Raw genomic sequence first — 12,500 nt, forward strand, 5'->3', positions numbered from 1 at the left:
TAAAGTAAAGTATTAACACTAAATTAGGGAATATTTATTATCAAAGAAACATATTGCTGTGATCATAAAAGTAGTCTTCTACCTAATATTCTAGAAAGGTATTTCTAAGAAGAACTCTTTAAATCATTCCTAATCGCTTTTATTAGTTGGGCCATAAAATAAATATCAAAACACCAAATTTCCACATACATAATAGTGTAAATGCGATTTTTTTTTTCAATTCGAACGAATTTGCTTTTTTCATGAAAGTTGAGGTCCTGAAAAGGACCGATTTATAGTTTTTTTTTTCAACCTTACGTAAAGCAAAATACTTGTCAGTTTTCTTTGGCAATAAAAATAAATATCAAAACACCAAATTTCCACAATTATGGATAAGTGCACTCATTAAATCTTCCATACAGTGATCTTTAGGAATTTTTTTAAATTTTATACGATGTTTTACATACAGAATAGGTAGCGGGTAAAGTTATTTATTTATTATTATTAGATTAAGGAATCAGCAGCGACCTACCTATACGTCATAATAACCACATACGAACGAATTTGCTTTTTTTATGAAAGTTGTGGTCCTGAAAAGGACCGATTTATAGTTTTTTTTCCAACTTGACGTAAAGCAAAATACTTATTTAGCTTTGTTGTCAGTTTTCTTTGGCAATAAAACAGCTTGGATATTTGGCAGTACACCACCTTGAGCGATAGTAACACCGGAGAGTAGTTTGTTCAATTCTTCGTCATTACGGATAGCTAACTGTAAATGTCTTGGGATTATCCTAGTTTTCTTGTTGTCCCTGGCTGCGTTACCGGCCAATTCCAATACTTCAGCTGCAAGGTATTCCATCACTGCTGCCAAGTAGACGGGAGCACCGGCACCAACTCGTTCAGCATAGTTGCCCTTGCGAAGTAAACGATGGATACGGCCTACAGGGAACTGAAGTCCGGCACGGCTAGAGCGAGTCTTTGCCTTTCCTTTAACTTTGCCTCCTTTGCCACGACCCGACATATTCGAATATAAAACTTGTTGAAATTAAAACGACGACTACGACGTGCTCTGACCGCTACAGATGCTCGCAGTTTAATGATTTTAAGTTCAGCGTGTCTACGTTTTTAAGCGAGAATGCGGACCAATCAGCGCGCAAATACGGTGCAAATAACAGGGGGCGGGGCTTGTATAGGGCATCGGAGCTCTGTTAAATAGTGACATCAAGAGAGGTTGAATTTTATTTACGTCTGTGCAGTCGTTGCGTTTGTATCGTCGAGATGCCACCAAAAACTAGCGGAAAAGCTGCCAAGAAAGCCGGAAAGGCTCAGAAAAATATCTCTAAAACTGATAAGAAGAAGAAGCGCAGGAGGAAGGAAAGCTACGCAATCTACATTTACAAAGTATTGAAGCAAGTACATCCTGATACCGGTATTTCCAGCAAAGCCATGTCGATTATGAATTCATTCGTTAACGATATTTTTGAGAGGATTGCTGCCGAAGCATCTCGTCTGGCTCACTACAACAAAAGATCTACCATCACAAGTAGGGAGATTCAAACCGCTGTGAGACTTTTGTTGCCTGGTGAATTAGCTAAGCACGCTGTATCCGAAGGTACCAAAGCTGTTACCAAGTATACAAGCTCGAAGTAAATCGACTTTATTTGTTGTTTTACTTTTTATCATCTAAACGGCTCTTTTCAGAGCCACAAAATCATAAATAAAGAAATTCGTATTGATCCTTATAGCTGACAGATATTAATGCTGATCTTTATTAGAGTAACATCGTACATGTAAACTTAAACAACTTTTTTTTTAAATCAAACAACTTTTATTTCTTTTTTTTTTTTTTTTTGCAAAGACTAAGAGACAGTCAGTCAAACGATCTCAAGTCAGTCATCATAATATAAAAAAGATGAATATTAATGGTTTCCGTACAAGTACCAATACAATTATTATAAAACACCGTACAGGAATATTGTAAAGTCCTAATTCCTTTCTTATAAATTGTCAAAAAGATGAGATGATTTGTTTTTTTGTTTCGAAAACATTTTTTTTTTTAAACGAAATTTTCTTTTATTATTAAATAGTGGTTCTGAAAAGAACCGTTTTTTTTTTAAAGGTCGTTTTTAACCGTAATATGAACGGAATTAAAAACTTAAGCACGTTCACCCCTGATCCGCCTGGCCAATTGTATATCTTTGGGCATAATAGTTACACGTTTGGCGTGAATGGCACAAAGATTGGTATCTTCGAAGAGACCCACCAAATATGCCTCGCTGGCTTCTTGTAAAGCCATAACAGCGGAGCTTTGGAATCGAAGATCGGTCTTAAAGTCCTGTGCGATTTCACGAACCAGACGTTGGAATGGTAGTTTTCTGATCAAAAGTTCGGTACTTTTTTGGTAACGACGGATTTCTCTCAGAGCTACGGTTCCCGGCCTGTAACGATGAGGTTTCTTAACTCCTCCGGTGGCTGGGGCACTTTTGCGGGCCGCCTTGGTTGCTAATTGCTTCCTTGGTGCCTTTCCACCAGTCGATTTACGAGCTGTCTGCTTGGTACGGGCCATTATTTAATAATAACTCGGAGACACTGAACTAACCTTACGGCGTCTACTGTGAGAATGAAACGCACCAAAATTCGACCACGGAGTTTTGTTGATTCGTGATGCCACCCGATTGGTCAGTTCGTACTTTAAAGGGGCGGGGCTACAAAAAGCACAAAACCGAGCAAATTTTTTGGGGCGACGGCAGTTGGCAGTTAGTTGGGCAGTTAGTTGAGGCAGTTGGCAGTTGAGTTGAGTTAGTTGGGCAGTTGAGTTGCAGTTAGTAGCAGTCAGAAACGGCAAACCACAACCTACCAACCCTAGCAGTATACCAGAAACCTACCAGAAACGGCGGAAAACAGCAATAACTCGCCCCCCATAGTCAGCGGGGGGCCGAACCACCGACGTCAAAGACGCCAGAGCACGTCAAATGAAAACCGAGATGAACTAGAGCGGGGTAAGTCTCTAGCTGGCACTCCTTACCCCGTCCATAAACCCCTCCTTGAACGGAGATATCAAAAAACCCCTTCCCAGTCCTTAAATCCTGCCCCAAACATGGAAGGAAACAGCCCAGTTTTCAGTGCAGAGGTCTATAAAGACATCTGCACTTCACTGGAGCTCCAAATTAAAAACCTGCAATCGAGCATTGAGGAAAAAAATTTAAAGCATAAAACGCTCGAAAGCGAGAACGAGCGACTTAAAAATAAACTTATAAGTACCGAGGAAGAGATCGACATCCTCAAAGATCAAGTCCGCATCTTCAATGCTCAATTGCGGGAAACCAATGACAATATGGAAAAAATTTTAAAAATTAACGAACAACTGGAAAATGAAAATAAAAACATTGCCGAGCAGCTGGGAGCGCTGAGGGACCAGCTGAACGATAATGAAAAAAATAAAAACCAACGTAAAAGATCCAGAAAAGAGGCAAACATCTCCTCCCCACGAGAGGAGGAGATGTTGAAATCCGACTCTGAATCTAACACAGACACTGAAGAACCTGGTCCCTCAGCGCGCCCAGATGCTGCAATTGACAGCAATCTGGGTAAACGGGACCCAAAACCTCATAAAAGCCCACTCTTTATGCCCCTCAGCGAGTTGTCTGTTGCGGGTAAAGGGGGGAGTGCAGAGCCTAGCAACCCAAGAATTCCAAAGGTTGTCATCAGAGACACCTCAAACTGGGCTAAAAAATACCAGACAATAATGGAAAAAAAAATAAATATTCTTAAAGTTCAAAAGGAGAGGCTGGGCTTGGCACTCTTCCCGAAAACAGCCCAGGATCACAGGAGTCTGACTGCCCTCCTCAGGGAGAGGGAGATGGAATTCCACTCCTTCTTCCTGGAGGAGGACAGAAAGTTGAACTTGATCCTAAGAGGTTTCGACAGAAACTTTAATCTGGAGGACATAGAGAGTGAGCTGAAACGGATGGGGTTCGAGCCTGAAGAAATGGGCTGGTTTAACACCGGCCCAGGTCGTAAAAGGCAGACGGACCTCATCCGCTTCCTGATCAAAAAAGAGCAGGAAGATATTTATAAAGTTGATAGTATAATGAACATCAGGGTCAAAGTGGAGCGCCTCAAAACGTTTCAAATTAATAATATAAGACAGGTGGGACAGTGCCATCGCTGTCAGGAGTTCGGACACGCCGCGAGCAATTGCAACGCGGGGCCGCGTTGTCATAAATGCGAAGGAAAGCATCACTACTCAAAATGTGAAAAAGAACGTACAACACCGGCCCGGTGTTGCAATTGCGGCGGCGACCATCCGGCCAGCTATTGGCGCTGTCCCAAAAACCCAAATTATATTAAAGTAAACAGAAAATACGCTGATGCGTTAAAAAGAGAGCCCACTTTGGCCCCGGTGTTCAGAGAGACTACAACGGTTAAAGGTCCCGTCCCAGAGGCTAAAATATTAAAAACACCTATTCAAAATAATTTATTAACTCTTTTATCCCTGCCGGAGGACGAAATAAACTCCAAAATTGATAAATTAATCTCCAAATTAAATAAATTAACGTCAAACCCGGCTTTTAAATTATTACTGCAATAAAAATATAACACCTTTTTTTTCTCTTTTCAAAAAAAAATAATAATAAAACAAACATCACCGGCCAAAAACCGACGAGCTGGGTGGGCGTGTCCTAGACCCGTGAAACCAACCAATCCCAGCCGCCCACCTAGCCTATAAATATAACCTACGTCCCACATCCCAGTCAGTTCAATCCCACGACCCGTGCCATCAAAAGCCAGAGCACCTCGATGCGACCCAGTAAACGAAAGATAGGCGCCTATAAACGGTATAAAGATTCATCATGAAACCGGCAAGAGCTCAAATTGCTAGTCCGGACAATGAGTGGATAAGAACGAAAAAAAAAAACGACGGCAGTTGTCTTTTTCGATACGTTCGGTGAACTACTACTACTAGTATAACGGTTCAAAATGACTGGCAGAGGAAAAGGTGGTAAAGGATTGGGAAAAGGAGGCGCAAAACGTCATCGTAAAGTTCTTCGTGATAACATCCAGGGTATTACCAAGCCAGCTATCAGAAGATTGGCGAGGCGTGGTGGAGTCAAGCGTATTTCTGGCTTGATCTACGAAGAGACCCGTGGTGTATTAAAGGTTTTCCTTGAAAACGTGATCAGGGACGCAGTCACCTACACCGAACACGCCAAGAGGAAAACTGTTACCGCCATGGACGTAGTTTATGCCTTAAAACGTCAAGGACGCACTTTGTACGGTTTTGGAGGTTAAACTGAGAAGTTCTTGTCCGTTGTTAAGAACGGTGGACAAAACAAACAAATATATAAAAAAAAACGGTTCTTTTCAGAACCACAAAATAAAAAAACAAAGAAAATTCGTGCTTACCGTTTTATCATCTTGAGCATATAATTATCGTTAGTCAATTATAGAAAATGAAAAATTATATATATTTTTTTCTCCTCTTTTGTAAAAAAAAAAAAAATAAAAATGCGTAGATAAACTTAGCGGAACGTGTATTACTATGGGTCTAGAGTAAACATTTATTTAAATTATTGAGATCACGTTGCCATATAGTTTTCTGTAGTAAACTCTTTCTAATGCGAGAGGATACGATACGATTTTTTTTTTTTTACTTATTTCGTTCTCAAAAGAGAGTATCCGTATCAAGCAAACAGACAAAGCTTTTTTTTTTTTAAACAAGATGCTAATATTCAATATTAACTCCAATAATATATGTTTCTTTTTTTTTTAAATAACTTTCTTAAACACTGAAGAAGAAAATACTTACATTATTGTTGTTGACAAATTTATGGTGCCACTTTGCTTGAAGTTGTAGTGACGTCCCAACCATTATGATACTTTATCTGTTCAAATACTTAAAAAATGTTTGCCACAAACTTTTCTATATTTAAAGGAGACACCGCAGTATCATATACTTAAACCCTAGATCGTTAAGTTTATTAAACAGTTAAGAATAACGATATAAAAGTGAAAAGTTTTAGTAGAAAATCAGAAACCTTTAACTTTGACGGTCGCGTTTTCCTATCACTACGAGCCACATGTACCGTTAAATGCATTAAAGATATTCCTAAATCTCTTAAGAGGCGACTTCTCGGTCAATTTCTGTTGAAAATGTAGCAAAAATATTAAAAATAAGCAATTTAATACAGACGGGCAAACAGGTAAAAGGTATAAACGAAGCAGTAGAGAATCCAGCGCCGAGAGCGGACCGTTCACTCCTCCCTCCGTCCGATTTGATGTATACCCAAGTCGACATTGGACGCCTTGTTTATTCTCACTCCGACAGTGCCAGGGTGAAGTTATAGTCGAGCGATTTTTTTCGTAGTCACCGTTGTTTCATCGTTAGTGTTATTGACCACCGAAGTTAAATTACATAATGGCCGATACCGAGTCAGTACCAGTAGCTTCTGCCCCACCAGCTAGTTCGCCAGCAAAAAAGGAGAAAAAAGCTAAAGCTAAGCCAACTCATCCACCAACTTCCGAGATGGTAAACAATGCCATCAAAGGCCTTAAAGAAAGAGGAGGATCGTCCCTACAAGCAATCAAAAAATATATCGCCGCCAATTACAAGGTAGATGCTGAAAAAGTGGCACCGTTTATAAAGAAGTATCTAAAGTCTGCTGTAGTGTCTGGTGCTTTAGTGCAAACTAAAGGAAAAGGTGCCTCCGGCTCTTTCAAGCTTCCTACCTCCGGTACTCCAGCCGCAAAACAAGGAGCCGCTGGTGAAAAGAAAAAGGCAGCATCTAGGAAGAAGAGTCCTGCGAAAAAAGCCACCGGTGAAGCGGCATCTGCTGCTAAACCAAAGGCGAAAAAGGCAGCATCTCCCAAGGTAGCCGCTAAGAAACCTGCCGGCGATAAGAAGGGTAAAAAGACCACCAGCGGAGAGAAGAAAGTGACGAAGACTGCTGCCGCCGCTACTTCTGCCGCTGTAGCTGCAGTCAAGCCAAAGTCACCGTCGAAAGCTAAGAAATCAAATAAGGCCGGTCCAACTAAGAAGCCCAAGGCTCCTAAGCCAAAAACGGCAAAGGCTCCAGCTGCCAAGGCAAAAAAAGCCGCTTCTCCCAAAAAGAAGAAGTAAATTGAACCATTGTTATGACTTCTTGCACTCAGTGCATTAACGAAATCGGTTCTTTTCAGAACCACAAATTTTTTTAAAAAGAAAATTCGTATTGCATTTTTATTATACAAACTAAATTTAACTATTTATTTTAGATCACACGAAAAATTTTAGGAACCGATACATATTTTAATACGCACTCCTACATTTTTCTTCTCAAACTTAGTTAGTATTCACTTACAAATGTCAACCGCTAGTTATATCGGTAGAAGCCCCTAGTTTGTTACTTAATACCCTTTGAATAATGTTCACTGTGATGACCTACTAGTCATTCTTTTAAAAACCTCTAGTTTTTTTCCTCGTGAACTATTTTTAACTTAACCCACTAGTAACTTTTTTAGAAACCCCTAGTTGTTTCATGATAAACTTTATATTTAAACTACAAGGATTACATACATATCACTGGTATAGTATTTTCTTAGCATCCGCTAGTTTTGCTCTTCAGACACTGAAGAATTATCTTTTATGTACGATGAGCTACTAGTCATTTTTGTTAGAAACCCCTAGTTTGTTTTATTAACTTCAAACTGTTTAACTACAAAGATCCGACAACCCACTAGTTTTTTTTTTTTTTTGACTAACCGCTAGTTGCTTCCTTCATACGCTTCGAATTAGCTTCCAAGTATTATAAACTACTAGTAATTTTTTTTAGACAGACACCTCTAGTTTTCATTATCATAAACTGACTTTTTAACTACAAAGATCCGACAACCCACTAGTTTTTTTTTTTTTACCAACCGCTAGTTGTGTTCCTTCATACGCTTTGGATTTGCTTCAATTTATGATGACCCACTGGTAACTTTTTTTACAAACCCCTAGTTTCTTTATTCATACGTACACTTTTACATATAAGGTACGACAGCCTCCTAGTTATATATTTATCTAAAGAGACGACCAATCAATCCGTCGCTCGATAAATTTTTACATCACTGGTATGATGATCCTAGTAATTTTTTTTAGACGCCCCTAGTTTTTTTTTATCACAAACTTTTTAATTACAAAGATCGGACAACCTACCAGTATTTTTTTACCAACCGCTAGTTGCTTCCTTCATACGCTTTGGATTTGCTTCAATTTATGACGACCCACTAGTAATTTTTTTTACAAACCCCTAGTTTGTTTATTCATACATCCACTTTCACATATAAAGGACGACAGCCTCCTAGTTATATATCTATCTAATGAGACGGCCAATCCGTCGCTCGATAAATTATTACTTCGATAGTGTGATGACCCCCTACTTATTTTTTTTTAGAAACCCCTAGTTTGTTTATTCATACACAGTTCACATTTTAAGTGCGAATCCTCAAAGTTACTCTGATGATTCAGTAGTAATTTTTCCACAAACCCCTACATATTTTTACTACGAACTCCTACTTTCTTTTCCGGAGCGTGTTATTTTTAAAGACACAATGACGAACTCATAGTTATTTTAATAGGTACTCCTACTTATAAATTTTCGACTCATTCCATCCGACAAACGACAACGAAACCCTATATATTTTATTACAAACCTCTACATTTTCTGCCACGTACTCCTACATATATTTTTTTAATGGCGACGACCCGATCTATGAACCGGTCGGGAGGTAAAAATCATACGTTCAAACGGTATAAAACTTAATATACCGTAAAACGACTGCGGTCGAATAAGCAGCATCAATCCGGTGCGCTTATCTGTGGAGAGACGGTTACCGAGCAAACGACGGTCGGTACGGGGCTCTCCGCGCTGAGAACCTATGTCTGTTTTTCGATGATACCCGAGACGAGACGCTGATATATATATATTTTCAAATTCGTATGATTTTTGTTATAGTGTCGACGATTACGTTTTTAGCGCACGCTTTATTGTTGTTACCACCTTTAGCCGTTTACCTTAGAAAAGAAAGAACGGCAGAAGAGGAGCAACGAAACACATCTCGTGAGAGTTTTCAAAAATCGACGACCGATATAAATAACGAGATGACGACGACGAGTAAAAATTTGAAAATACAAGAAGAAAACAGCGACCGAAAAGAGTATATTTATGAAAATCAGAAGAAAACATAGGCTTCTCGTGTCTCACAAATCTCGAAACGTGGCGGTTTTATATGAAAATAAAAATGCCCGTTGACGAGACCGAGGCCAATCTTTCACAGCGAGATTGCGGATTCTGTGAGCGTTTCCAACGTTACGATCCCCATGCAATCAACTAGTAAATAGCACAATTAGTGCACTAAAATATGCGACAGCTCTCTGCGTTCCGAGCGAGAATATTTATTTAAACCGAAACGTCTTTCGATAGAGTCCCGCGTCGCTTTCAATCTAGCGAAGGGTCGAGAGAATGTTGAAGTTTCATGTCGGTCGACGTTGTTCGTAGCAGATGATGTTTTATGATGTATAATAAAAACATCGTTATTATCATCGTCAGCAGCGAAGTCGATTTCGATTATTCAAAGTATATACAATAGAAATACTACTTTAAAAAACACTGAGCGCCGCGCCCATTCGTTCGTGTGTCGTTTTTGTGTATAGTAGTATATGACGTTGTATATGCGATTTAATATCTTGTTTGTACAGACATAAATATACAAATAAGAGTAAATTGTTTCAAATGAGCGTGGCGTCTTGATCGGTTTTTCCGTTATCTCGACGCACACAAACACGCACTAATGAAAACACATATACTCGTTGTGTTGTGTGTCTGTCTCCGAGATGTAAATTGCAAAATTTATTTTCGGAGACTGTTTTCGTCACGCAGTAATATTAAAAATTGTGTGATGATTAAGAACAGCTCCCTGGTTGATCCTGCCAGTAGTCATATGCTTGTCTCAAAGATTAAGCCATGCATGTCTCAGTACAAGCCAAATTAAGGTGAAACCGCGAAAGGCTCATTAAATCAGTTATGGTTCCTTAGATCGTACCCACACTTACTTGGATAACTGTGGTAATTCTAGAGCTAATACATGCAAACAGAGCTCCGACCGGAGACGGAAGGAGTGCTTTTATTAGATCAAAACCAATCGTTGGCGGGTTCACGCTCGTCATCGTACAATTTGGTGACTCTGAATAACTTTACGCTGATCGCATGGTCTTTGCACCGGCGACGCATCTTTCAAATGTCTGCCTTATCAACTGTCGATGGTAGGTTCTGCGCCTACCATGGTTGTAACGGGTAACGGGGAATCAGGGTTCGATTCCGGAGAGGGAGCCTGAGAAACGGCTACCACATCCAAGGAAGGCAGCAGGCGCGCAAATTACCCACTCCCGGCACGGGGAGGTAGTGACGAAAAATAACGATACGGGACTCATCCGAGGCCCCGTAATCGGAATGAGTACACTCTAAACCCTTTAACGAGGATCAATTGGAGGGCAAGTCTGGTGCCAGCAGCCGCGGTAATTCCAGCTCCAATAGCGTATATTAAAGTTGTTGCGGTTAAAAAGCTCGTAGTCGAATTTGTGTCTCGTGCCGCCGGTTCATCGTTCGCGGTGTTAACTGGCGAGTCGCGAGACGTCCTGCCGGTGGGCTTAGCTCGCAAGGGCGGCCCAACTCAATCCTGCCGCGGTGCTCTTCATTGAGTGTCGAGGTGGGCCGGCACGTTTACTTTGAACAAATTAGAGTGCTTAAAGCAGGCTAAAACTTTGCCTGAATACTGTGTGCATGGAATAATGGAATAGGACCTCGGTTCTATTTTGTTGGTTTTCGGAACCCCGAGGTAATGATTAATAGGAACGGATGGGGGCATTCGTATTGCGACGTTAGAGGTGAAATTCTTGGATCGTCGCAAGACGAACAGAAGCGAAAGCATTTGCCAAAAACGCTTTCATTGATCAAGAACGAAAGTTAGAGGTTCGAAGGCGATCAGATACCGCCCTAGTTCTAACCATAAACGATGCCAGCTAGCGATCCGTCGACGTTCCTCCGATGACTCGACGGGCAGCTTCCGGGAAACCAAAGCTTTTGGGTTCCGGGGGAAGTATGGTTGCAAAGCTGAAACTTAAAGGAATTGACGGAAGGGCACCACCAGGAGTGGAGCCTGCGGCTTAATTTGACTCAACACGGGAAACCTCACCAGGCCCGGACACCGGAAGGATTGACAGATTGAGAGCTCTTTCTTGATTCGGTGGGTGGTGGTGCATGGCCGTTCTTAGTTGGTGGAGCGATTTGTCTGGTTAATTCCGATAACGAACGAGACTCTAGCCTGCTAACTAGGCGTATTTTGACATCCTAAAGGCCCGCCGTCGGCTCGGGGTTTCGGCTCCTTGTCGTGCGCGCGCGGTTTTTACTGTCGGCGTACAAACTTATCTTCTTAGAGGGACAGGCGGCTTCTAGCCGCACGAGATTGAGCAATAACAGGTCTGTGATGCCCTTAGATGTTCTGGGCCGCACGCGCGCTACACTGAAGGAATCAGCGTGTCTTCCCTGGCCGAGTGGCCCGGGTAACCCGCTGAACCTCCTTCGTGCTAGGGATTGGGGCTTGCAATTGTTCCCCATGAACGAGGAATTCCCAGTAAGCGCGAGTCATAAGCTCGCGTTGATTACGTCCCTGCCCTTTGTACACACCGCCCGTCGCTACTACCGATTGAATGATTTAGTGAGGTCTTCGGACCGATGCGCGATGGCGTTTCGGCGTCGTCGATGTGTCTGGGAAGATGACCAAACTTGATCATTTAGAGGAAGTAAAAGTCGTAACAAGGTTTCCGTAGGTGAACCTGCGGAAGGATCATTACAGTGTGTAAATAAAAAAACACGTCTGTTACAACCTTAGTAAAATTTATCGAACGAAGCAGTCTTTTTTTTGATGTGGTGGTGTCGTTGTTGTTAAAAACAGCGCACAAGAACAACAAATAAAGACAACGGAACATAAATACAGTTTTAAGTAAAAAATACGAACTGTCGTTTTACACGAAGATCATCGTATAAAAGCTGTGTAGTTTCCGGAAACAAATAAATCTTTCATCATCGGGGTATCGGTGGATGATCAATTGCGATCATACATACGGCTTCGAAGCGAATCGGCCTGCTTCTATTACTTTTTTTTTAATAAAAAAGAAAAAAAGTACGAAGATGTGGTAAACGATTTTAGTGGGTACCTCGGCCTGCAATACGATAACATATATCGATTATATGTATAAATATCGTATGCGTTTGGTCTAAGAGTTGTGCTTAAATGCTCGCTCGATGGTTTTTAAAAGAATTTCGCCCACCGTTTTCGGAGTGAGATGTTTAGAATTTTAAAAAAAACGTCCCCCTGGAAAGATTTTTTTTTTTTAAATAAAAGGCGCTCATCCAGCCCTACAAGCGACACCTCGCACGTGTTTTACTTACATTATTAGTGTAATAAACTTTCGAGAGGTGAACAAAACGCTTGTGTAAGAGGCC

The 12,500-nt window shown here is 40.9% G+C and overlaps 5 protein-coding genes and 1 non-coding gene across 6 annotated transcripts; 4 read left to right on the forward strand and 2 right to left on the reverse strand.

Moving 5' to 3' along the window:
* Positions 1–561: 561 nt before the first annotated feature.
* On the reverse strand, positions 562–1,000 carry LOC126749681 (histone H2A). Its single transcript, XM_050459373.1, has one exon. It carries the CDS (start codon positions 998–1,000, stop codon positions 623–625), a length of 378 nt encoding a protein of 125 aa, XP_050315330.1. The 3' UTR covers positions 562–622.
* Positions 1,001–1,108: 108 nt separating this feature from the next.
* Positions 1,109–1,681, forward strand: LOC126749683 (histone H2B). Its single transcript, XM_050459375.1, has one exon. The coding sequence runs from the start codon at positions 1,258–1,260 to the stop codon at positions 1,627–1,629; it is 372 nt and encodes a 123-aa protein (XP_050315332.1). The 5' UTR covers positions 1,109–1,257; the 3' UTR covers positions 1,630–1,681.
* Positions 1,682–2,026: 345 nt separating this feature from the next.
* Positions 2,027–2,673, reverse strand: LOC126749676 (histone H3). Its single transcript, XM_050459367.1, has one exon. It carries the CDS (start codon positions 2,543–2,545, stop codon positions 2,135–2,137), a length of 411 nt encoding a protein of 136 aa, XP_050315324.1. The 5' UTR covers positions 2,546–2,673; the 3' UTR covers positions 2,027–2,134.
* Positions 2,674–4,946: 2,273 nt separating this feature from the next.
* Positions 4,947–5,349, forward strand: LOC126749685 (histone H4). Its single transcript, XM_050459377.1, has one exon. It carries the CDS (start codon positions 4,960–4,962, stop codon positions 5,269–5,271), a length of 312 nt encoding a protein of 103 aa, XP_050315334.1. The 5' UTR covers positions 4,947–4,959; the 3' UTR covers positions 5,272–5,349.
* A 927-nt stretch (positions 5,350–6,276) lies between these two features.
* On the forward strand, positions 6,277–7,220 carry LOC126749675 (histone H1A, sperm-like). Its single transcript, XM_050459366.1, has one exon. It carries the CDS (start codon positions 6,398–6,400, stop codon positions 7,097–7,099), a length of 702 nt encoding a protein of 233 aa, XP_050315323.1. The 5' UTR covers positions 6,277–6,397; the 3' UTR covers positions 7,100–7,220.
* A 2,692-nt stretch (positions 7,221–9,912) lies between these two features.
* Positions 9,913–11,847, forward strand: LOC126749690 (small subunit ribosomal RNA). The gene has a single exon (XR_007665253.1). It is a non-coding gene; the product is annotated as a small subunit ribosomal RNA (ribosomal RNA).
* The last annotated feature ends 653 nt before the right edge of the window (positions 11,848–12,500 follow it).

This window comes from Anthonomus grandis, unplaced genomic scaffold (genome assembly GCF_022605725.1).
Source record: "Anthonomus grandis grandis unplaced genomic scaffold, icAntGran1.3 ctg00000501.1, whole genome shotgun sequence".
NCBI lineage: Eukaryota > Metazoa > Arthropoda > Insecta > Coleoptera > Curculionidae > Anthonomus > Anthonomus grandis.

Bases quoted from the DNA above. Each gene is read 5' to 3' on its own strand.
- LOC126749681 (XM_050459373.1), bottom strand. From the start codon at position 1,000: ATGTCGGGTCGTGGCAAAGGAGGCAAAGTTAAAGGAAAGGCAAAGACT.
- LOC126749683 (XM_050459375.1), top strand. From the start codon at position 1,258: ATGCCACCAAAAACTAGCGGAAAAGCTGCCAAGAAAGCCGGAAAGGCT.
- LOC126749676 (XM_050459367.1), bottom strand. From the start codon at position 2,545: ATGGCCCGTACCAAGCAGACAGCTCGTAAATCGACTGGTGGAAAGGCA.
- LOC126749685 (XM_050459377.1), top strand. From the start codon at position 4,960: ATGACTGGCAGAGGAAAAGGTGGTAAAGGATTGGGAAAAGGAGGCGCA.
- LOC126749675 (XM_050459366.1), top strand. From the start codon at position 6,398: ATGGCCGATACCGAGTCAGTACCAGTAGCTTCTGCCCCACCAGCTAGT.